The sequence below is a fragment of the Neolamprologus brichardi genome, chromosome 22 (genome assembly GCF_056152115.1).
Source record: "Neolamprologus brichardi isolate AB-2024 chromosome 22, ASM5615211v1, whole genome shotgun sequence".
NCBI lineage: Eukaryota > Metazoa > Chordata > Actinopteri > Cichliformes > Cichlidae > Neolamprologus > Neolamprologus brichardi.
In genome coordinates this window covers 20,857,601-20,881,750 of record NC_142124.1, presented here as the reverse complement: position 1 = coordinate 20,881,750, position 24,150 = coordinate 20,857,601, and the positions used below count along the sequence as shown (strand labels likewise).

Genomic DNA, 24,150 nt, shown 5'->3' with positions numbered 1-24,150 from the left:
CCATTAGTGTCGCGGAGAAACATTGAGATATTTTAGTACAAAGCAACGCTGCCACACAGGATAAAGTAATTTATTGTCAAGGAGAGCAAGATTTCTCATTGTACAGAGTGAGAGTTAAGATCGTTGGAGGCAGAGTAGAGGCTACAGTCACGTGAAGAAACATGATTTTAAAAAAAAACATTTAAATGTTCAAGAAGGATCTCCTTTGTATTTCAGTGCTGTTCTTCTCTTTATGTCAGAGGACAGGACACAAACTTACTGGTGATCTTTTTTGACTTGAATGGCGTCAAAGGTTGCGGTGTAGGGATTAGGAGTTCCCGGTTGCAAAGTCAGTTATGCCAGAGTCTAAATCACACTTTACAACCCCATTTCCAAAAAAAGAAAAAAAAGCTCCACTAAATACAAGTTACAAAAAAGACAAACGTCCAGCTGCAGTTAAATATTAAGCAACTTTATTCCTGCAGTGTGACACTTTAGCTTGAGGTCATAAAATAAAGTCCACGGGTTAGCAACAAAGTTGTTTTCTACATTATGCTCCTGGAGTTGTCTTCTTGCCTTCTTCATACACATTGGAAGATGGTGAAGTTTTTATTCTACTTCTCAATAAAAACATAAACAAATAGTAGTGCTCTTTTTGTTGTATTTAAATAAAGATTCCCAGACATGCATTATACCTAGTACTGGACTAAACTGCATTTTTCTTTTAGTGTTGGACTAGGCTTTCTGGGAAGCATGCTGCTACTGCTTAGATTTTTTTTTTTTTTTTTTTAAAATAGGGTTGTATGAGTAAAGCCATCTCCCATCAGGTCACCACCTTATCATTTTTACTTCATTGCATCATGTAGCAAATTAAGGTCGCGCCACTACTCGATTATTTAGTCCTGTGATCGCCACATACTGTTAAGCTGAAACAAAGCTGCTTTAACTGCCTTATTTTTCCTCACTTTTATTCTGCCACTCATGCTGTGTTTTGTATAATCCCCCTCCCGCCAAAAAAAGGAAGAAATGTTGATAAAAATGTTGCAAATCCAGTATAACGACCAACAAGTTAAAAGTTTTTCTTTCTTGGTGGACAAACCAGTGTTAACTATGCTAAGAGCACAGGTCCAATGCAGATGATTTAATTTTAAAAGATTTCTATAATCACAGTGCACCATGAATATGTGTAAACAGTGAGTCAGTTATCCTAACGGCATTAGTGGGCTAAAAACTCACTGCATATACATTCAGTCTCTTTGAGCTACTGGATTTGAAGTGAGACAGAGCAAGCACACACACTCGCACGCATTTACAGCGGCAAATAGGCATCATCCCATGATATTCTCCATACGTCTCACAGCAACAGCACATACACATTTATATTGCCTTCACATGGAGTGCAAATAATATTCTTTGGATTTTTTGTTACAAGAAAACTACCTAGTTAATTTAGCCTTAAAACCTCATTAGCTGTAAGCTAAAGGAAGAATCTTCAAGTTCTTTAGTTCTTAGCAATCGTGGCAGCAAAAAACTAAAACTGTATTCTAAGCTATCATACATGTACAGCATTTTGATATGTTGAAGTAGTACTGTAACTTGTTGGCAATGGGAGCAGTTTAAGCTGGTTTTATGATTAAGCATTTAGAATTCAGGAACAGTTTCAAGCATCTGCTTTTGGCATATACTTAAACAGTCACTTTACATTTGAAAAAATAGGCATAATAGTTTCAGCAATGGAAATACAAAACAAGAAAAAGATGTGCTGGAAGTATTGGTACAAAAAAATGAAATAAATATCAGCATTGAGAGACTAAAGAGGTCCTCTTTCTTCTGAGTTGGATGAATATTTCTGAGACACATCCCATAACTTAAGCTTCTGGGCATCCATAAGAATCCCTGCAGCTCTTTATTTATCTGATGTTGCTTCATTAGCAATAAAAGATGTAAAACTTGGTGTGCTTATTTAACAAAAAAAAAAAAAAAGATATAATATTTGGCCTTCTTAATGTGGTCGGGCCCTATTAGGTATGTGTGGATGAAGGCGAGATGTCCCTGGGTGACTTCCAGGTTTCTCCTGCTGCTTCACAGGTTTCTGCAGGGCTACAGGAGCAGATGCAAGCAGGCCCCCTGCTGTGTGGGAGCTGTTTGTAGAGGAGGAATTGACCACCAGTTCAATTTTCCCCTCCAGTTTTACAAGCCGTGTCAGAATGTCATCCAGTAACACAGCTATAGTCCTCTTCAGGTCAGCTGTTTGAGTACAGAACAGAGAAAAAGACAGAAGGGGAAAAAAAATCAGTCCTTGAGGCTTCTTGCAACTATGAGACACAATTGTCATGTAGGTGTTAGTAAAATATGGTGCAATATCGCCATACTTTCCATTTAAAAAGCATGGTAATATTGCACCACTTCTGAATTTTTCTAAAATTCTTACCATATCCTGCCATGGAGGTTCCTTGTGGCCCACCTGGTGCATTCTGGTTCTCTTCTGTCAGCACTTTGACATATCGCCGGCTTAGCTCCAGTATCTTCTCACGTAACTCTGCACTGCTCTGATGGCGAGGCTGCTGCACAGTGTACCTCAGCAGCATAAGTCCCCATGCCAGGCCGAATGCCAAGAGTAGCATACTAAGCTTCTGAGACATGTTCCTACGCAGTAGTGCAGCCAGCATGGTACTGTGGTGAAGGGGAAAGGTGGCTATGAATGCCCGGTCTGAGGCTGAAGGCCTTGAGTTCTTTGAATTTTTAAACAATCAGCTTGACAACGTAGCAGTTCCTGCAGGAAACAAATCCTGCTGTCCTTATTCACACAGAGGTCAAAGCTGTCAAAGTCTGCTGCACATCCTGCTCATCGTGAGGGGATATAAAGAAGTCTGGAGTAACAGCAGAAGCCAAGAAGTGTAGCCACAGACATCGGCACTCAGGGGTGTTTGGAAAGGTGCTTGGGTTGCAAGATGTGTGAGACCAAATCACCAATGCAGACTGGGTTTTTAGGCAGGGGATCAGCAGACATGGCTGAAAATGCTTTAAAAAAAACCAAACAAACAAAAAAGAACAAGAAAAAGAAGACAACAGACAGAAATAATAACATTAACATAGAGGGAAAAACATGCTTACATTAGGGATGCAATGTAAAATCTGACAAAACAATTACTTTAAACACTGCAGCAAAGCTCCCTCCCACAATCCAAAGACATGCAGTTAATGAGATAAGGTTAACTCGTGATTCTAAATTATACATAGGTGTTAATGTGAGTGTGACTGATTCTCTCTCTCTCTCTCTCTCTCTGTCTGTGTTAGCCTTGCTTCAGACTGGCGACCTCCCCAGGGTGTACACCATCTCATGCCCTATGGTAGCTGGAATAGCCTCCAGCTCCCCACGACCCTAATAAGGATGAGCAGAAGAAAATGGATGAGATGGATTTTTTTTTTTTGCAGTGCTGCAATGTTATGACTAAAAGAAAAAAAAAAAAACTTAAACCCATTGCAGTCTCATTTTTGTTCATCCTCTAAACTAATTTGTAAGGGCTCACAATGTTTTTAAACGCAGAATGAGTATTTCTGGATGAGTTAATGAAAGCACAACCTCATGTGAATTATCACATCTATCTTATCATTAATAGCAAGGCTTCCTGAAATACTTGGTTGTTACTAGTGACATTTTCCCCCTTTTACTGCTTTTGGTTACAAACACTAAGCTACAAATCTCTTTCAGCCCTCTTAGCCCAGAAACCTGATTACTAGTTTAGATTTCACGGTACCTACTTTGCAGCTCCAAATAGGGGAGAGAGAAACAGACAGAGGGCATTCATACCCCAATCCCACGATGGGCACAATAGTGACAAATAATCTGCAAGCGCACTGTGCACTGTCAAAGCACATTAAACAAGAATTTCTCAGCTTTCACAACTTTGTCACCAGGTTCATTTTCTGAAAACTCTCTTGAGTGAGGGAGTGTCACTTCTTTTTGAGGCTGGAGAGGAGATGGTAATTGAGCAGATAAATTATGAAAAGATGGGTAACACAATCTGTTAAGTGACGCTTCTCATACACGCAAACATGTCCTTTCTGTGACCTGGGCAAAACCAGTCATCAGCAAATACAAACTCAACTAGGAAGAAATTCTTAAAGTAACGGTATAAGTAAGTCAGGAAGTGAGACTCTTGTCATGACCTGACCATAATTTCATGGAAACACAAACGTTTCAGACAAATAATCTTCCACCTGGTTAGAGGACTGTTTAACACAGCGTGCCTAATCGGGCGCATGGCTTATCGGACTCCTTACCAGCCATTCACATCTATCCCAGAAGTTAAATATTGACCACAACAGCTGTCACATGTCATCTGCACAGGCAAACAACTGGCAGGGTCAGCGAATGGTTCAATTAGGCGACAGGTGCGCAATACCGAACTGTCAACAGTGCTTGGGCTTTACAAAAAAACAAAATACAGAACTTACTGAAACTGTTTATCACCTAGCAGAAGATAAAATAAACATGTTTAAAGTAGATTATCCAACCCAGCACTGAAAACGAATCCAAACCACACGTGTACTTCGTTTCTGATAGGCATTTCGGGACATTTGTTTTTAACTACTTAACAGTCACTGAAGCGGTTTCCAACTCTATCGATATTTCACGTTAGCTCGACATTTCTGCTCGCCAGCACTGAAACCATACAGTCAACAGCGAAAAGGGAAGGTAAACATTTTTCGTGTCCCAAAACCTTTCAAAAAACACATATTTCAACCCACCGTGTTATCTGGGGAACTAACTTGAACTGAAGCGGAAATTTGCAGGCTGCAGATAGGCAGTGACGAGGCGACTGTGAGCTCCAGCGGCTACCGGTGGCTGACACTGAATGATGCTTGTTGTTTGGCAACCCAGGGCTGTTGTTGCTGTGTTGTGAACGGCACCCTCCCTTTGTTTCCGTTAACGAAAAGTTAGCTACCGAACTTCGAGTGAAGATGTCTTTTCCGGCTCAAAGTCATTCCGCCGCCTTCCGACACAGCCTCGAAAAACCGACGAGGTCTCTGTATGCAAAAGTCGGCAGCTAAATTCCAAGCATGCAACTGCGCTGAATGTCATGGTTCCACTGGACGTCTCGTGCATGCGTCAGTGCTATTGAATTATGGGAAATGTATTCATACCCTACTTATCGCGGTGTATCGCCTCTAACCAAATACTTTTATTTATTTATTTTCGTTTATCTACGAGTATTATTTAAGGGGAAACCTTTAAGTAACAATACGTTTATTCCGTAAAAAAAAAAATCATACGGCATATTGTAACGTTCACGACGATAGCAAGCCACAAATCCGTCATTGCTTTGTGTACGCGTGTGTGTAGTTCACCCTGCGCCCGTTAGAGGGAAGTCTAAAACCATCTCCATGGCAATTTTAAAACTGGTTGTAAACACAAAGAGTAGCTACTGTGCAAGGAGCGAGCTACAGCTACAAGTTAAACCCTCTAACAACATGGAGAAAATAGATTTCGATCAATCCGCTTTAAAAGCAGTTGATGACTACTGGGAATACAGAAGGTTTGTTTGGCGAGTGTCTTTTGACTAATTGTTTTGGTTTTTCCAGTCACCGTCACGTGACAGCTTTTGCCAAAGTTAACATAGCGACCATGTTATTACAATTAGATAAGCTCGTATTATAGGAAAACAAGGAATATAAATAGATTTAACTGTATGCAATATTATTCCTATTGGTGGTTCGTCTTCTGAAGGATTGTGGGTGATGATGATGGAGAAAAGCTCTTCACTCCAGAGCAATATGAGGAATACAGGAAGAAGATGTTTTCTCAGCGACTTAAAAACCGGTTATATGTGAGCTATGGAGTGCCTGGGGGTATTGACTGTAAGCTGATTGGCCCAGAAACACAGTGCTTCTGTGCACATAGGTAACACATTCCTTTATAACTCACACACTCAGACATATTTCTGTCTTTCACATGCTCAGTAATGAAATGTAATCCAGGTACAAGCAACATAAAACAGACTGGGAAGTGGTTCCCTCTGAGCGACCCCTGGCCTTACCATGCAGAGTCAAGGGATGCTGCTGCCCTGCCTACGAGTACGTTCCTCGGCTTGGACCAAACCCCGTGCGCTGCAGGTGTAAACATTTACCTCAACATCACAGTGAAGGAGCAGGCCACTCGTGCAAGTCTTGTGAGTCTGAAATCACTACATTTTAAAACTGTATTAGAGGTTTACTCCACTCAGTGTGATCTCCAGCACCTATGTGGACTCTTGTTCTGCTGACTTATTTATCAGGCAGTTCCTGTTCTGGATTCCAGAGTCCCTACACCTGTGGGTGTGGCCAGCCCAGCTCTGAACACCAGACTCTGGTAAGACAACTCAAACATCAAACATGTTTTCTTCTTGTTAAAGAAGCAGATGCTAGATCTAGATTTCTATTACTCTGCATAATTTCAAATAAAACTTTATTGTGTTTGCTCTATCTTCTTGGTAGGTTGAGACAAAACTGGAGAGGGAGGCACGGGGTCAGCCTGTGGGCAGGGATGTCCCTTATGCTGCCATGGGTGGGCTGACAGGGTTCAGCTCCTTGATTGATGGTTACCTAGCTTTGGAAATCAGTGGCTCAGGTGAGACTATAACTGCATATAACCTTTTTGTCTTTCTTCCAAGGGAAGCAAAAGTAGAGATCCGTTTTTACACATGTATGGTTTAACACCAACACCCTATAAGCACTAAGACCATTAAAGCCCCTTTTTTTTTTTAAATCTCAGGCTCTTTGAATTATAGAGTGAGGGATTTGGTGATCCAGCCTTTGCTAGGGTGTTTTTGGATGCATTCAACTGTATGTACTGTTAGTTCCATTAAAGCACATAGGAGGGCAGCAAAGTGCAGTGGAGTGTCAGTGTTGAAATGAAGAAACCTGCAGTGCTGCGATTTGTTCATGAAAAGTGAAAAGTGTAGAGCAAAGACTGTGTGTGGTTATCATCTCGATTTGGAGTACAGCTGTGTGGACACAAAAATATATGTCTTTCTTTTGATTATAGTACAGTGTGTAAAAAGATTCAAACTTTATGCAGTGGACTGATTACTCCATAATTTTGCATATATTTTGCAATGACACCTCCTTCCATACATGATTTCCATAATCTCTGCTGTATTTTTTTTTTAGACCAAGAAATCCCTCAGCAGAGCTGCTCGGCATTAAAGACCAACCAAACATCAGCTAAAGCATCAAGGTTTGCTCTCTGTAAGAGAGGGACCAACAAACAATAAAATACAACATCGGTTTGTGTGTATCCATAGGATAATGAATATGAATATGAAAATATGAAAGCTTTAATTCAAGGGTTTAACAAAAGTCCTGCATTGACTGATTAAGAATTACAGCCGTATAACTAAATGGGGGTGTGGCGATTGTATGTGGATTGCAGGCAGCGAGTAAGCATTGTAAGAATTACAGCCATTTTTATACACTATCCCCCATTTACAGAGGCGTAATTGGATAAACCAGCATAATTTGAAATAGGTTCTTTTTAATACTTCTGTGAAAATCCTGTGCAGTCAGTGACTGCCTGAAGTCTAGAACCCATGGAGATCATCAAATGCTCTTTTTCCTGCATGAGATGCTCAGCGACCTTCTGTTGCTGCTTTCGGGTGTATGTGCTTTGAGTTTGGTCTTCAGAAATGATAAAACACACTCTGTTGGGCTCAGATTGGATGACTGGCTTAGTCATTGAAGAATATCCCATTTCTGTGCATTGTGAAACTCTTCGGTTGCTCTTGCAGTATTCTTTGGGTCATTATCCATTTGCACTTTGACATGGTGTTCCAGTTTTGCAGTATTTAGCTGCATCTGTGCACACAGTATAGTCCTGTAGAAAGCTACTTTAAGCTGCAGTCTTATTCACAAGAGGTCGCCACAGGGGTAGCTCGCATGTTTGATTTGGCAGATTTTTTACCGTAGGTTGGCCTTCCTGATGTAACCCCAAAGGGATTTGTGTCTCCCCTTGGGATCGAACCAGAGATTTCCCGCTTATTAGGTGAATGTGTAAACCGCTTACTGCTATATTTAGATTAATGAATCCACAGGCTATGTTTGCAGCCTGCACTCTGCATACAGTCACACCCCCATTTCTCTGCATATACTATGGCTGTAATTCACAATCAGTTGATGCGCTACTTTTGTTAAACCCCCTGAATTAAAAATCGGAAACTTCGAAAATCTGCACTTCAATCACATGTTGATTGTTTGATTTAAAATCTACCATGTGTGCAGAAGCAAGACTAAGGTTAAAAAAAAATGTCATTGGACTGCAACTGTACGCCTTTTTCAGAGTTGAAGAACAAGCAGCTTGGTTCAAAGTGAAATCATTTCAGCTTTCACTGAAAAGTATGTCTTTGTCAGTGTCGTGACAAAGTGATATAATCAGCTGTCAGCAAAAGCTGTGACTAAATACCACCATGCAACTGAACAATTACTGACAATACAGTATATCGGTTCAGTCAAAGAGCTGAGTGGGGGAACCACTGGCAGCATTATTGCGATGATCCAGATTTTGACACACTGTTTTTGTGAACTTTTAAGAAGACGAAACAATGCTATCAAGTAGATGTTGTCTGTTTTATAATGCTGTTTGTGCTGCCATGATGCATAAACCAAGGTCCTCTTTATTTGGCGTCTCTGCTGAAACTCACAAGTGTTACTATGATGGTAAAAATTAAGATATAATATATAATAATGGATTGCATTTATATAGCGCTTTTCAAGACCCTCAAGGCGCTTTACAATTCCACTATTCATTCACTCACTGGTGAAGGCAAGCTACAGTTGTAGCCACAGCTGCCCTGGGGCAGACTGACAGAAGCCATCACCAGTAGACGGTAGGTGAAGTGCCTTGCCCAAGGACACAATGACGGCAACCTTCCGATTACAAGACAAACTCTTGAGCCACGATCACCCTGAATGCACTGCTCATTCAGGAAGGTTGTGACCCAGGGTTTTGTTGCATTGACAGATGTCACTAAAATGCATCATGTGCAAGTGTTCATGAAGTTACTGTCCTGAAAAAAGGAAACGTGTGTGTGTGTATCTGTGTGTAGTTCACCCTGCGCCAGTGTGCGTCTTTTTAAAACATGGCTGTGCAGAACAAGCGGATTGTGGGCTGCAAATTTTAATTTCAGTTACAGTTTAAGCTTCTTATGATTGTTAAAACAAGATAATCAAGATAAGACAATCATTGGGCCACATTCTGTCTTGCATTAATTCTCTCATGTTTCCTCTCATTTGTAGATCCCATTGCTTTAATTTTGCCGCAGACTCACTCCCCACCATGATGTGGAAAAGTGTATTTGATTTCAAAATTATTTATTTAGTCATCTTCAGTTGAATTATTATTAAAGTTATTTAAACTCAAATTAATCCAAAGGTCAACCTTTTTAAAGTATATAAGACTATAATTTTCCTAAAGTCTGTGTGTAATTGTATTAAACAACTGTGATCTCAGCAGTGGCAAAATAAGTGCTATTAAGTTTTGTTTTGTTTTTTCCATAATCAAGCAGCCCTGGCAGCTTTCTCAAGAGCCACTCATCATCTACACGAGTGAGAGACTGAAGACATTTGTAACAGCAAACCAAAGATGAAAAATACAAGACTAAATTAAAACCTGCTCAGCTATCATTTTGAGTTTTACTCAATCACTATCATAACATTTTCTAAGATTTGGAACCTGTTCACCAGCTATCTTTTTTCCTAAACTTTTCCACCCATCTATCTTCTTCCAGTTATCCTTATTCAGGGTCCTGGGGGCCTAAAACCTATGCCAGCTGTCATAACAGGAAAGGAAAGATGCACCCTGGACAGGTCGCTGATCTATCACAGGGCCACAAGGTTACGACCATTCTTGCTCACATTCACATCTAGAGCCAATTTATAGTCGTGTGAAAAAGAAAGTTTTCTCATGGGTGGTTCTTCTTTGTTTGAAGAATTTAAGCTCATTGTGTCACAGTCTGGCGAGGGCAGACTGTAGGGGTTGACAAAAGGACCCAAAACGCAGACTCCAAGGAACAGGGAACAGAACTTGAAATGTTAACAAAAAGCGAGCCGTTTAATATGGCTGGTAAAAAAGGTACAAACAAAGGGCATGGCAAACTGAATCAAAATTAACACAAACCTAAACTGGGAAATCTAAACAAACAATAAGAAAAACCTAGACAAGAAACTTGGAAGCATGGCATGGCATAGGAAACATGGCGTGGACAACAGACGACCTGAAACAAAACCACAAAAAACAAAGAATCTGAAGCACTCGGTCCAAACACAAGGGCTTAAGAGTCCGAGACCCTGTTTCAGGAGGGCGACCATGATCTCGGCAGAAAAGGAGTTCATGGCGAAGTAGTTCAGGTGGCCGACCTGGAGGCCTACAGCATAGCAGTTCATAGTTCAATGGTTCAGGGGGCCGACCACGTGGAAGGTGGCAGTGGCGAAGCAGGTATGGCTGGCCACACTCGGGTGGCTTGGCTCGTAGCCGGCGGCGACGTGGACGAGACCTGTCGGGTGGCTTGGCAGGCGGCCGGCGGCAAAGTGGACGAGACCTGTCGGGCGGCTTGACTGGCGGCCGGAGACGTGGGCCTGCACGAAGGCCCTCGGGTGGCTTGGCTGGTGGTCGATGGCGTAGACAAGACTTCTCAGGTGGCTTGGCAGGTGGTCGACGGTAGTGTGGATGTGGACGTGACCCCTCGGGTGGTTTGGTGGGTTTCCATGGACAGGCTGTTTTGACACGCTCCGGAAACAGCCATGCTGGACGTGGCTTGGCGAGACGAGCAGAGGCGTGGCGTCGACCTCTGGCTGGGTCGTGGCAGGCGAGACGAGCAGAGGCATGGCGTCGACCTCTGGCTGGGTCGTGGCAGGACCAGGCGAGGCAGGACCAGATAATGGCGCTGCAGGCGACTGCATGGAAACTACTGGTGGTAGCGCTGCAGGCGACGGCGTGGAAGCCGCAGGTGGTGGACCAGGTGGTGGCGCTGCAGGCGATGGCGTGAAAGCCGCAGGTGGTGGACCAGGTGGTGGACCAGGTGGTGGCGCTGCAGCAGGTGTGGCAGGATGCTGGACGGGCTCGGCTGAACCTTGCATGGTTGGACCTTGGGGTGAATTTCCTGGGATGTTCAGTTCTGGGAAGATTGGAAGTTATATTGAATGTTTTCCACTTCCAGAAATATATTTTCTATGAACTAGTGGTCCTTAAAGCTTAATTCCTAAAATTCTTTGGCAATGAATAGTCACTCTAACATTTATTTATTAAACTGGTCAGTTTACGCATGTGAGCCATTTATGACTGACGTTTTCTTGTTGCGAAGAAGCCACCCACTCAACACATCACTGAAATAACAGCAGAACCACGGCGCTACGTGCTCACTGATGAGCGCAGTTTTTAATTTGCAGATAGATGTACTGTCTCCAATTGATTAATCCCATTCCTCACGGAAGATCAGGAATGATGAGAGTTGATTTAATCCATCCAGTGAATGACGATAGAAGCGGATCATGTATTCTTCACTGACAGCCTACTTTCAAACGTCTTCAACCTAGAAACACAATTAATGAGGCTCCAAATGAGGATTTACTCCCACACAGATGTTCCTACTCTGATGATTGCAAGTCAAACTGGATCAGCATCCACATTGGCGGTGCCCAGTGAATTTCAAGTCACCTGTGCTGTAATGTTGGCATTACCTAAGGGAACTCGGCATGTGTTTGTGCGAGTTAGTGAGCTGAGCAGGTGGTCATGGGGGAAAGGACGTTGGTCTGTGCTCGAAGGACGACATGAATGCACCTGGGTCTCAGCAGGCGAGTGTTTAAAAAGGAACCAAGAGGAATCTGAAATCTTAAAGCTTAAACTTCTACAATGCCCATGGTATCAGGCTAAATAAAGCATGTATGCAACCAATCACAGCTGTTTACACACTTCAAAATATTAATTGTGTTTCTCCTTTGCTACTTAGAAGAGAATCAAGCATTCTTAGAAAAACTTAACCTATTTACACTGTTTGCTTATTGCAGAGTGGGATGGGGTGAGGCAGAGCAAGAGGTGAAAAACCTATTAATTTAAGAGGTAAAGGCCTGACGAATTAGTCTGGCACAATTACTATTTAGTGTAATTGCCTTTCCATAGCAACCCCGTTAAGGAGGCCACAGGTAATTTAGTTCAGAAACCTGTTGAGGGGAATGACTACTACACTTGACTCATCCCCATGGAAACCACGCCCTGCTTGACTGACAGATTCGACGCAACAAATCAAGAGACAAGAACGGAAGATTAAATTGGCAATTACTGCGCAAGAAGACACTTAATTACCCGTGTGACAGTTATCGTAAACAAAGACTGAATTAACTGGAGGTAAAGAACTCTTCCTGCAATTTCCCCACAGACAGAGGGGTAAAAAATATTCATGCAGAGGCACAGAGAAACACAACAGATTCTGACACATCATTAAAAAAAAAAACACTTACATGCTAAGTTAGAATCTAGGGATACAATTTTGAAGAGAATTCCCAAAATGATGCTAAGAACTCAGAGAGCGTCTATTATAACCACTTTACAGAGGGTGTAAAACAGTACTGTGCAAAATATTTGGGAAAATGAATTAATGTGGCATGTTTTCAAATTATTGCAATGGATATTTCTTATTTAACTTGCTGCATAGAAAGTGCATGACCTGCACTTTTAGCAGGAAAAAAATCTCTGGCAGAACCAGGCTTAGGAAGGCCAGCCATCTGCCACAATCAGTTGAGGATGAAAGGAGGAAGACAGCCTATATGTTTGTGTGTACTGCTATTTATTAGCTAAAATCATGGCGTTGTGACATAAACAATAAATTGAATGAATGCATGTGTATATCCAAGGTTGCGTCTTGTCTCTTCCTGTGTTGACTTTCAGAAAAAGCAGAGGTGACCAGAGGTAATAAAAGCAACAAATACTGTCAAGATCTGGCTGAGAAACTGCAGGATGTAAGGGCACACCTATACATTAGCATCTTGGCAATCATACTAGTAATACGCATGCTGGCACGAATGACCTGCTTTATTACCTGTTTTACTTTACATTTACTCAATGAATATCACATCATGTTGTGGAAGCTTTTAAACTAGTGATTGGAACTATAAACTCATTACGAGATACTTACTGAACACAAATCAAATGAGCAGTAAGGTGATTTTCTCATAGACTTCCACATAACCAGGATTTATGTAACAGAAGAGTTGCCCCCTGCCGGCCATTAGTAAAAATGCAGGTTTAAAGCATTTTCAAAGTGGCTTCATGTTACAGACCAGGGGCTATTTCTACCTTTCACACACAGTTTATGGTTTTGTAACTATACTGGCCTTCTGGCTTTGAGGCTAACCACCACACCATTGTGCTGCCCAAGACTGAAGAGGAAAATGCTAAATCATAACATAAGTATTTCAATTTCAGTTTGTTTATTTATTTAAAAGGTACAGTGCAGTTCACTTCCAATACAGAGCATGAAAATGATTTTCACTTGTTCCACTTTTACATCCACAATGCACAAACAAGATTTACAGTGTTCAATTACATATTAATTATATTTATATAATTTTAAATTATATATAATTTATGAGTAAATGATCAACATAATGGTCCTCCTTATCTAGCATGTGACAATTTACTCTCACCAAATCTAATGGTTGGAATGTCCTATAATGGGAGAGTCCAATTTAATGTAGACCTATTACTACACAAACATACAGTATTATTAGTATGATGTTATGTTTATGGATATCTAGTGAGATCTATAGTTCCCTAGTTTACCATTTTAGTTATTCATTAATAATCTGATTACTAAATTATTTTCTAACATCCTCAACCCAAGACTTTCAGTGTGGCAGGCCAGTCTTTTTCCATGAATCCTCTCCTGATTACCAAAAGAATCTGAAGAGCTTTTTTCTGTTCTTACTTGAAGAAAACAGAGTAATGTGTAAGAGGAATGGGAAAAAACAAAATCAGAATTTCATGAATCTAAGGCATAGATGTGTGTGTTTCCTCTCTTTTGTGGTAGAAACAGTGGGAAATTGACTTCATAGATGCTGTGCTTCGATCTCCTCCTGTGTCGACAGACTCGGGAGGGGGATGGCGAGTGAGGTGAGAAAAATGGATTTTGCTTTTTCGTAAGACACTGTGATAACAGAGACAAAGGTATTGTATAGCTAATGATTGTTTGGCTAGCACGTGTTTAAACACAAGCAGCTACACACACCCACACACTCATTCATAAATATATGAACACTGATGGAGTTCATATGAGTTTAAACAAATACACAATGTAGCCAGGGATAGAGACAAATTAGTGTTACTAGTGTTGCTGTTATTGATTCAACCTAGCAATGAGGCACTTATAAATACTAGGATACCATGAAAGCTATAAGTCAATGATAAAGGACAGTAGGGTTTCCACAATTTGTTTTTCAGTAACAATGAAAAGTAACAGGAGGCCCAGAATATAAAATATCTAAAATTATAGCTGTCAAGACAGGACAGAGCCTAAGGTTTGCTGTAGACTCACTCTTGTCCTTTCTCTTGAGTGAGAGTTTCCACAAAACTGTAGCCCTTTATTCTCTTAAAGTCAGGTAAATTATACACACACAAAAAGAAAATCCATTGACTTTACACTGTTTGTGTTTATATAGCACTTAATAAAAGTGCCTAATAATAATAAAAGCAACAAATATGCATTTTTAAAGTTCAGATTTGAAAGAGATTACAGAGTTTGCCCACCTGAGATCTTCCTCCAGAATATTCCACATCTGTGGGGCCTGAACTTCAAATGCTCCAAGACTTTTAGTTGGGACCAGTGCAGGTTCATGTCAGCATCTCACAGATATAGGCTGGAGTCTGAACCTGTAGCACTTAAAAAAACAGCAGTAAAATCTTGAAATCAATTCTAAAACTAACAGTTAACTAATAAAGGGCTGCACGGACTGATGTAATGTAGTTACTCCTTTTGCTGCATGTTAAAAGCCTAGCAGCAGATTTTGACAACTTAACTGATGCCTATATATATATATATGAATTTATTTATTTAAAAGGGACAGTGTAAAGTAAATATGCCAGAAAAGCCAAAAACCTACTTTTCGTCTGTACTCCCTGGCAGGTCAGACAAAAACAATAATAAATTTAATAAACCATCAGGTAATGTACAACAACCTAGTCCAAAAACCAAATACATATTTACAACAGTACATAAAATTACAGCATGAAATTTCATAGTACAATAAGAAAACACAAAACAACAAAGAAATATAAAAAAATAAAAACATTAAAGACAGCATATATTAGCATGCAATTAACGATCCCAAATCTAAAATCTGTGTCAGATGATTGAATCTAGTCTTAATTTTAAAGATAGTACGCAGAGAATACATTTCAATTTTGGGAAATGTCCCATTTATCCTGAGATCTCTCAGTTAAGTATAGGGTTGCCTTGCATCAGCTAATTAGCTTAGCATAAAAACTAGGAAGACTGGAAAACACCTATCTGACACGCTGATGAATTACTAGTGATTGTATTTTCTCTTGTAAAATGTTTCTTGACCTTGTTATTGGTGTGAATCCACCCTTTTTGGCCATTTGTAATCATCTTAAACAGCCAATGTAACAACTATGTTAAACATTAGCTGTACACTGGCTAGCAACAAGTGCAGTGACCCTTTCTGTGGGCCTGTGCTTGTGTGTTTGTGCTCAGCTCAACCTCTGCATGTACAGTAAAACACTCTTTAATTAAATAAATGAAATATAATGGGTTAATTATTGAGCTTTAGTGAATTTGCTGCCTTTGAACAGAGACTAAGCTAAGATAACTAGCCTAGCTTTACATGGATTTACGTTTAATAGACAGCTGTGGAATCTTCCTATTTAAGAAGCAACAAAGGAAACAAGCATGTTTCCCGCAGCAGTTCATTTTAAAGCACATTACACGTTTGCCATTATAAGAGGTCAAAACATTTAGCCTAGATGAGAATAATATCTCCCTTGTCTCAAGACTTAGCCCAATTTTAAGCCTCTTAAAGTGCAGTACTATTTTGTATCATTAATCCTAAGTATGAATAAATTATGCAAGAAACAGCACTTAAACTCAAACATCTTTATAAGCAGTTTTAATTATAATATTGCACTTATTGTAAAAAAAAAATTCCCACTGTTTTAGTGTGAACATCTGTATTCACAGTAGCCTAACCATGCATTATGCTACCCTAATAATAACATTAAATCTGCAGATGCTTTTAATGTACAAAATAAGTATCGGGGCATAGTCAGTGGCTGATTCACAGTGAATGTGAACATCATGAATGCAGCACATTCTCTTGATGCTTTCAAATGCCTACTAATGCATTGTTTACACACTATTACCAGGCGTCTTCTATATGGTATCTAATAAGTTGGTAAAATATTTTAACATATATTTACAGCTACAGTATAATAAATGGATGGAAAACTACTGCCAATGTATTCAGTAGACATACTAATATGTTAAATAGTTATGATTTGGAAATTGTGACGTCATTCATTTGATTGTGTGTCTTGTGTTTAAATACACAAGTTTGAAAAGAATTAAAAGAATCGATTTTAATTGTTGTTTAAGGTTATTTTTTGTCACTCTGCCACTCAAAAAAAATTAAAACCTCGCCAAAATGACTCAGATAAATTCAATTTAATGTGACAGCAGACATAACAGTGACGCACACAGACTGCCGTGGTCTTACACAGGTCGTAACATTTATTAAACTAAAGTTTAGGGCCCTTTGACGTGTTACAGGTTTCATCAGGTTTCCTAATATAAAAGCTCAGGACTCCCACCTGCACACCTGAGCCGAACCAACCTGTCACAGCTTGCTAGCGTGACCTTCTGTTCATCTGTCTCTCAAAAGACCTTATATGATGCTTCTCTTGACTTGACACTGGTGCTGCTTTCACCCCAGAAGCAGATGAGACACACTTGCAAACACCCATACAGATACAGACGCATACTCACACAGATCAGAGGAGACAGCAAGGAGCGCTGACAGACAAGGTTAAGACAGGTAAATTAAAATGAGTGAAAGCAGTTTGACTCTTAAAGCAATGGGTGTTTAATAAGGAGAAGAAGAAATGAATAAACAGAAGAAGAAATGAATGTTTCCTCTATGAGGGTTGTCAGTATTGTATTTTCTGTGATCTGAAACTAGAGGAGAAGCTTAGGTTTCTTTGAGATGTTGCATAATTGCCTACAAAGACTGTCAGTTAATGTCAAAGCCAAGACAAAGAAGAACCATTGGGGATATGCTTCTATGAAGTTTGTTCAGCAGAAATCTTTCTGTAAAACCATTGTTAACTTAAATGTCACCTAATGTAAGTCAATTGTTATTATGATGAAGCAGAGCTATACAAGCAACAATCAGACTTTGTTAAACTCGCTAATCCAGTGCCTTGGTTTATTTAATCGATGACAAACCACAATCCTCTGCAATGGCGCTCAAATCACCTTCAGTTTGCAGCTAAACCGGGAGCTGCCGTGCCCTATCTAAGTAATAGTAGTGCTTGCTTACCACAAGTCACCATTGCACAATAGTGTAGTCAAAAGCAGCAATTTAGATGTCAGAGTTGTATGTAAAAAAGCCGTTATAGCCAAAGAAAGCACAAAGCTGCAATGGGATTTGGCCTGTTTGCATGCAACTGCCTGACAGAGACGACGCACATAGCCTGCTTGTCACTGTTTCCTTGTGCGCTCGTACACACTGTAAATTTGAAAAGTGTCATTCAGAGCAGCCGAAAATTGTGAGCCTTTTCATCTCTACAAATCCCGGGAGAGAACTTATTGTACAAACCAGGAGGCTGATGAGAGGAGGAGAAAACAAATTTGCATTTAAACAGCTTGCTCTCTGAAGGAGTCGGTCTCCACAGAGCCGATTTCTGATAATGCCAGCTCTTCATTAAATTATTTTCTGCAGCGGTTACCTTAAAGGTGCTGCATTGATACATCATTGTTAACTTAATTGCAGGTATTTTTTTAATTTGTCTAATTAGCCAGCATAACCGGGACTGTATTAGGCTGATTGGTAGCCATCTTTCTAATAGCACTGATATTATTAGTGCTGATGCTAACATAAATGAATGATCACATTTCCCCTGAACTCTCTTAGCCCTGTCACTTAACCATTTTTCTCCCCCTGAGTTTGAAGAACGGTGCCCTCGTCCTCTTCCTTTTCCTCTTTGGTGATGTACAGAAATTCACCAGATTTCCTCCAATATCTGACCTGGTTGTCAGAGCTTTTTTAATTATAGATCATGATGTAAATATTTAATGAACAGAACACTGGATGAGACTGTTATAACCCCAAGCACAGACTAATCCTCTGTATGTGCAGTAAGAAAGAAACCGCAAATAAGCAAAGATGTCACTGGCAAAATATCTCCTAATTGCATATTTGTTAGCTGATTATTTCTGATCCCCTGTCTCACCTTAGATGTAAAATGATAAGGCTGGTGGTGTTATATATTGTTCTTACTGTTAAAAAAAATATGTTCATCAGTCTTTAAATAATGAATTAAAGACATAAGCCTTTAAAAAAAAAAAAGGATATCTAGAAGAAAAATTCAAGCAGGACTAAGTGCATTTGTTGGGGACTATTTTCACCTGTGTATTAATAAATACTTTTGACAGTGACAGTGATTTACAATAATGCCCGTTTACACCCATCAAACCTCTCCAGTGCGAATTGCACTGCAGAGTTTTCTCAGAATTAATGTCTCTGATTCACTTAAACTGCATTGCATTTCCATCCAGCTTTCAATCAAGCAGCAGAGGGGGACTTCATGTAGTGGTGGGCTATTTGCCACTTGTTATATTTTCCCTGAGTTGATCTACCGAGCTTCTCTTTCTGTATGTCTAAAGGCTCTTTGACTCTTGCTGGCAAGGATGCGTGCTGTTTCAAAAGCTCAAAGGTATCCCTAAAGACACCGATTTGTCTGCGCGTGTCTCCTAATCCACTGTCTGACAGGCATATTTAGTTTGGGATTCATCCACTGCCTCAAAGGAAGTTCTTTGGGTTCAAATTTTAGGCCTGCATAGGAACATTTTTGAGTTGCTGTTTAATGCTCTCAAAAATATAAGCCACACTAAAAGTCAATTTCTGTCCCTAGAGGAACAATCCACATGAATATTCCCCCCTGATTGGACCTAAAGGTAACTATATGTACCTTTCTAACGGCCAAACAAGACTAAGAAATGCTTTACAAAATGCCAATCCTGTTCTGAATGAATCAAAAAACTAAACTAATGGAAGCCCATGTACCTCATTAAGAAATAAGAAAATAAAATAGAAAAATGTCACCTGAAGACCAAGATTTCTCTCTGTAAAAACTCTGTAAAAGCCAAACAAATAACTACACCCTGTCCAGGGTACAACAGCAGTACCTCACATGGTATGACCCTAGAGACTTCTAAAAGTACAATATAGTACAGGAGCAAATGCTGAATGTTCCACATCTTTGTATGGAAATGTACTGATTGGCTCTAATTCACTTTGGTGCAAACTGAAAGATCTCAACAACATTGTATCCAGTGAATTCATGATCACACAGTCATGTTTCCCAGTGGATGAGTGATCCCATGACTTTATCTGTAAGCATTGCCAGGAAGCCTGTGTTTTCTCTTCAGAGCTGTACACTTTCTAAACACCTGCTGGATGGATCAGCAAACTTTTTCACAGGCATGCACAGATCCTAGATGACTAATCTCTATCAAGGTGATGCCCTGGCTTTTTCCTTTAGTGCCACCATTAGCGGTGAGATGTTTTAGTTCCTTTAACGTTTTATCTAGTGCCATTATCGGGTCAAAAACTTAAAAGCCCACCCCCCGCCTTTTTAATCAAGCAGACACTATTTGACCTCTCAACTTTGTCGGAGTGCTTTAGACATCTGCTCCACTCACACAAGTCAGACACCTACGTATACGTGCAAGCTGTTTCCTTGAAAACGCTGTTATACCTGATGAAGTGCTCTCTTTGCGCGCACGCATCCCCTGAGGAGGACTGAAAGTTCTCATTCCTGCCTGCGATCATGACGATTTGGTCATGACTCTGTGCTCCACACTCTCTCACTTGTGCCCCATCCCTCATCTCCCCTCTTAGCATCCTGTGTTACACAAAAACCTCTTAACGCATCCTCTGCGCAACTTAAAAAAGCAGCACTGCTGAAGAATACTGATTTTGACAGATTATACGGCTGCGGGCTGGTATACAAAAGGATTATGAATGGGAGGTAAATGAAGCACTCGGTGATACAGATTCATTTGAAGTGCTATTTGGGTTTTCTTATTAAGTGGGTTCCTTGGAGATTGGGCTCTTCTTTGGCTGACGTGTCGTGACATTCACATTTAGGGCTTTTGTTCACGTTGAGAGTCACAGTCTCATTTCATCTGAGGGAATAACGGCAAAATGAAATTAGTGGACTGATTCAGTCAAATGGCGCTCATGCACATGTGAGTCGGTTTGAGGTCTTTTTATTCCAGATCAGCCGAGGGCGCCGTCACAGGAGTTTCTTTCGTGAGGAGGCCTTCTATAGAGGAATCATTTGAAGTTCGCCCACAGTGTTGCATTACTGCCACTCTTTTGTGACTTCAAATGGGATTATTGATCTCATTATGTAGAAGAATCACTACTTGATTGTGAAATTGTTTACCTTCTTCCTCCACAGAGGAGCTGACGTGTGTATCAGCCTGTCTGTGTGACAGTGTGTGTTTAAATGCAGCTGTGTGTGCGTGTGTGTGTGTGTGTGTGTGTGTGTGTGCGTGCGTGCGTGCGTGTGCAATAAAAATATTGTTACATTAATAACAAGTCAAGATAATCCAAGCATATTTCCAATAGGAAAATTGTCCATTAGATGCGTAACTGTGCACTTGCTGTGGACCTTTTAGAATTTAATTATCCTGTACCAATAATTATGTTATGCTCCTTCATAGACATGACTTGTCTTAATTGGTTTGGATTCTAAAATACCAGCGTATCAGCAGGGTTGGCTAAAGTCCGGAAAAACCATTCCTAAAACTGCTTGTTCTCATTTGAAACCAGGTTTATTAACGCACTCTGTTTCTACTTTCCATTGTTATTTTGCATCTATTAAACTAATGGGAAGAGCTTTAAATACTCAATATAAAAAAAAACACTCGCGCTAATGACAGCATCAGCGGTGACGTTCACGCGAAGAAAGGCAAAGATAGCGCTGCTCTGACGCGCTTTTCTGCAGCGCGTCTGGCGCACACATATAAACCGCCACGCGCACCAAGCGCTCAGAAGAGAAAAAGAGACGCCACAGGACAGCGCGCAGATCTCGCTCTAACCCTTGGGGAAAGTAAGTATGTAAATATTAGGTTGACATGATATTATTTCAGCTTTTTAAAGTCTCTCCGTAGCACTTCTAATACTGGGTATGCCATGAAAGTCCTGATTTCTGGAATACTAACATTGTTTGCAGTAAAAAAAAAAAAAAAAAAATTGCGTGTTTTTTGCTTTGTTTGTTTTCAGAAAGAAATTTATCCAGAATAAATGAGAAATCCAGGAAATTTACAGCACAGCATAACAGGTGTCCACTGATGTTAATTAACTGTTCTGTACTTCACTCTGCCAGATGCATCATAACTTGGTAAGCTGGCTGGGGACTCTGGGGTTCCTGCTGTGGGCGCTGGTCTGCTTGGGCGCCTTGACGGAGGCATACCCGGTGAAACCAGAGAACCCCGGGGAGGACGCCCCCGCGGAGGAGCTGGCCAAGTACTACTCAGCCCTGAGACATTACATCAACCTCATTACAAGACAGAGGTGGGCGGACTAATTAAACCTTCCAATAGAATAGAATATAACATAACAGAGTACTTATTTTATACTCATTATTTTTTTCCTCCTCAAATGCTGCCTCCACTGTTCTATTGTATTCCGTTGTTAATATTTATGACATTTCTGTGCACTGATTGATGCTATCAGGTGCATTGGTCTTTTATTTTTTTTATTTCCTTAATAAATCTATTTTAGTGGGACTATTTTATTTTATCTCAAAACGTTGTTATACCCTGGGCTAAATTACACGGGTAAAGGCAATAACACGTCTTTTTTTCCTTCTATTTCTCTGGTATCTTCCAACTGGTGAAACTGATCAGTAAAGAACTCTCTTTTTCTGACAGTGCTTGTCATGTCATTTAAAGCCAGGAGGCTATAAGCTGGCAGTCCGGTGGAATTTTATTTGTTGGAGTTATCTGAACCTTGCAGGTCTTGTAGATTATTCGTTCTCTCTTGTGACAGAGCAGAGATCGCCTGCTGCCCATTTACCACTGATTTTTTTTAAAGAAAGAAAGGAAGAAATAAAGAAAAAGAAAGTCCAGACTGTCACCGTGCAGTGGCAAGTCACCCGCTGTTCTTGGCTTTCAGCTGTCAGTGGGCTGGATACCTCTGCGGGCGTTTAGCCACCCAGAGGGACAAATGCGCCGTCACGGCTTATCTTTTGAGGCAAATGTGACCACCTGCGATGGAACTCCTATCTGAGCCTGCTGGGTCTGATTCTGCACAGATTTCCCTCAGCTCATGACTGGACATATGACTCAAGGACACAGCGAGATATGACTTAGAGTTGTTCGCTCTCGTAATTGGACAAAGAAATTTATATTTATTGTTATTTATTTTTAAGCTCGACCTTTTTAATTCCTTCTATCCATCTCTCTGTGCTCCAGGTATGGGAAGAGATCCAGTCCTGAGATTCTGGACACACTGGTCTCAGAGCTGCTGCTGAAGGAAAGCACAGACACGCTTCCACAGTCAAGGTATGCGTTTAAAGGCGCAACTTTTCTGTCGTTGTATTTGTATCTCGATCTTTACACCTCTCTGTCTCTCTCTTTCTCCGTGTCTCCAGATATGACCCATCACTGTGGTGATGCTGCCATCCCTCTCGTCTCGCTCACTGCTGTCCCGCCAGCGCTGACATTCTGACCTCTACACGTCCGTCACTTACGTCCTACACCAAACGAACACCACGCCTCTGCCCTCCTTTCGCCTCCATGAGCCGCAACGTATATATCCAACCCCTCTTCCTTACGCATCAGCCACACCCAACACTGCTTGAAGTCTGTGCCATAAAACTGTAAATACTTTATTCTGAGTCGTCATCTGTGCAACACGATCGTAAAGCGGAGGAGGGGGGTCTGCTGATTGTATTGTATATTTGTGCTATTAAAGATTCACTGTTTGAACAAAGGCATTCCCTGGTATCTGTTTGACGGGTGACACGATGACAGTGTTGTATATTATTTGCAAAAAGTAATCAGAGGACTTTAATGAGGGCTTTAAGGGAGGTCTTGTTTTCAAAGCTGATCATCAGAAACTGTTTGTCACCCATGAAGAGATCGGGTTCGGACTTGCTGTGCCACACCTTGCCTCCCAGTTACTGTAGCAGCTGGTGAAGCTCTATTAGACAGGGTAATTGGGCAGGGAAGCGAGTTAAACCGAGTTAAGCACGCACAGTTCAGTTGAATTCAAAATTGAATGGCTAATGGCGCTCTCTCGTGGCCGCAAATATAAGTACATCATCTCAAACTACATGGTGGTGCTGGTGGTGTGTGTGTGTGTGTGTGGGGGGGGGTAATTGCCAGGAGCATTATTGCAATTATCCGAGCGGTTAGGTGCCACAGCCTGACACCCAGTCAGATCTGAGAGTACAAATTAAGTCGTGAAGAGGCACTGCAGATACGCAATCCTCTGACTGTTCAAACAGGACCAGCGAGTGAGTTCAGTTCAGAGTGGTTGCTCAACATTTCAAAACTAGTTTGTCACCAGTTAGCAGCAGGCCTCAGAGTGAAGACGTTAAATACACGCCCTGCTTTCTCTCACTCGTATTTTCGTAAGACAAATGAATGAATGAATGCGGTGCACACCTGTAGGGCGCAAGGCAGCTGTGCTTTCCTTTAAAAAAAAAATAAATAGCGAAATGAAGGTCAGCAGGACGGCACCGGCCATCTCTAGTTATTTTCTACTACATAACGCACATTACGTTAGAAATACGATGCCCGCAGAGTCTGAGCTGGACTTGCCTCACGTAATATCCATACGTGAATGGATGAGCGCATCACAATGTGGCGAAAAGAAAATACTATCTACATT

At 40.8% G+C, this 24,150-nt stretch overlaps 4 protein-coding genes across 10 annotated transcripts; 2 read left to right on the top strand and 2 right to left on the bottom strand.

Moving 5' to 3' along the window:
- Window positions 1–56: 56 nt before the first annotated feature.
- ccdc126 (coiled-coil domain containing 126) lies at window positions 57–5,176 on the bottom strand. Of its 5 annotated transcripts, none has more exons than XM_006787631.3 (4): window positions 4,732–5,176; window positions 3,131–3,361; window positions 2,411–3,000; window positions 57–2,226 (listed from the first exon to the last, which is right to left on the bottom strand). In XM_006787631.3, the coding sequence occupies exons 3-4, from the start codon at window positions 2,646–2,648 to the stop codon at window positions 1,982–1,984; spliced, it is 483 nt and encodes a 160-aa protein (XP_006787694.1). In that variant the 5' UTR covers window positions 2,649–3,000; window positions 3,131–3,361; window positions 4,732–5,176; the 3' UTR covers window positions 57–1,981. The 5 variants fall into 5 exon arrangements, with proteins under 5 accessions (XP_006787694.1, XP_087691624.1, XP_035762398.1 ...); XM_087835498.1 differs by having other exon boundaries at window positions 3,283–3,361; XM_035906505.2 differs by having other exon boundaries at window positions 2,411–3,361; window positions 4,753–5,176.
- On the top strand, window positions 4,927–9,849 carry fam221a (family with sequence similarity 221 member A). Of its 3 annotated transcripts, none has more exons than XR_015717151.1 (7): window positions 4,927–5,519; window positions 5,711–5,884; window positions 5,962–6,152; window positions 6,258–6,331; window positions 6,457–6,589; window positions 7,132–9,645; window positions 9,744–9,849. XR_015717151.1 is itself a non-coding variant. In XM_087835497.1 (7 exons), the coding sequence occupies exons 1-6, from the start codon at window positions 5,368–5,370 to the stop codon at window positions 7,233–7,235; spliced, it is 828 nt and encodes a 275-aa protein (XP_087691623.1). In that variant the 5' UTR covers window positions 4,927–5,367; the 3' UTR covers window positions 7,236–7,255; window positions 9,531–9,849. The 3 variants fall into 3 exon arrangements, 2 of the variants coding, with proteins under 2 accessions (XP_087691623.1, XP_006787696.2); XM_087835497.1 differs by having other exon boundaries at window positions 7,132–7,255; window positions 9,531–9,849; XM_006787633.3 differs by having other exon boundaries at window positions 7,132–9,849.
- LOC148096765 (uncharacterized) lies at window positions 9,536–11,091 on the bottom strand. Its single transcript, XM_087834833.1, has 4 exons — window positions 10,801–11,091; window positions 10,644–10,768; window positions 10,268–10,508; window positions 9,536–9,553 (listed from the first exon to the last, which is right to left on the bottom strand). The coding sequence occupies exons 1-4, from the start codon at window positions 11,089–11,091 to the stop codon at window positions 9,536–9,538; spliced, it is 675 nt and encodes a 224-aa protein (XP_087690959.1).
- A 10,160-nt stretch (window positions 11,092–21,251) lies between these two features.
- Window positions 21,252–23,247, top strand: npy (neuropeptide Y). The gene is made up of 4 exons (XM_006787635.3): window positions 21,252–21,361; window positions 21,638–21,825; window positions 22,728–22,817; window positions 22,907–23,247. Exons 2-4 carry the CDS (start codon window positions 21,638–21,640, stop codon window positions 22,926–22,928), a joined length of 300 nt encoding a protein of 99 aa, XP_006787698.1. The 5' UTR covers window positions 21,252–21,361; the 3' UTR covers window positions 22,929–23,247.
- Window positions 23,248–24,150: the final 903 nt, after the last annotated feature.

Bases quoted from the DNA above. Each gene is read 5' to 3' on its own strand.
- fam221a (XM_087835497.1), top strand. From the start codon at position 5,368: ATGGCAATTTTAAAACTGGTTGTAAACACAAAGAGTAGCTACTGTGCA. The intron at 5,520-5,710 runs GTTTGTTTGGCG...CGTCTTCTGAAG, and splicing joins GACTACTGGGAATACAGAAG to GATTGTGGGTGATGATGATG. The intron at 6,332-6,456 runs GTAAGACAACTC...TCTTCTTGGTAG, and splicing joins GCTCTGAACACCAGACTCTG to GTTGAGACAAAACTGGAGAG.
- LOC148096765 (XM_087834833.1), bottom strand. From the start codon at position 11,091: ATGCAAGGTTCAGCCGAGCCCGTCCAGCATCCTGCCACACCTGCTGCA. The intron at 10,769-10,800 runs GTCGACGCCACG...CGTCTCGCCAAG, and splicing joins CTGCCACGACCCAGCCAGAG to CCACGTCCAGCATGGCTGTT. The intron at 10,509-10,643 runs GTCTTGTCTACG...GCCACCCGACAG, and splicing joins CCTGCCAAGCCACCTGAGAA to GTCTCGTCCACGTCGCCGCC.
- npy (XM_006787635.3), top strand. From the start codon at position 21,638: ATGCATCATAACTTGGTAAGCTGGCTGGGGACTCTGGGGTTCCTGCTG. The intron at 21,826-22,727 runs GTGGGCGGACTA...TCTGTGCTCCAG, and splicing joins AACCTCATTACAAGACAGAG to GTATGGGAAGAGATCCAGTC. The intron at 22,818-22,906 runs GTATGCGTTTAA...CCGTGTCTCCAG, and splicing joins GACACGCTTCCACAGTCAAG to ATATGACCCATCACTGTGGT.
- ccdc126 (XM_006787631.3), bottom strand. From the start codon at position 2,648: ATGCTGGCTGCACTACTGCGTAGGAACATGTCTCAGAAGCTTAGTATG. The intron at 2,227-2,410 runs GTAAGAATTTTA...GTACTCAAACAG, and splicing joins AACCTCCATGGCAGGATATG to CTGACCTGAAGAGGACTATA.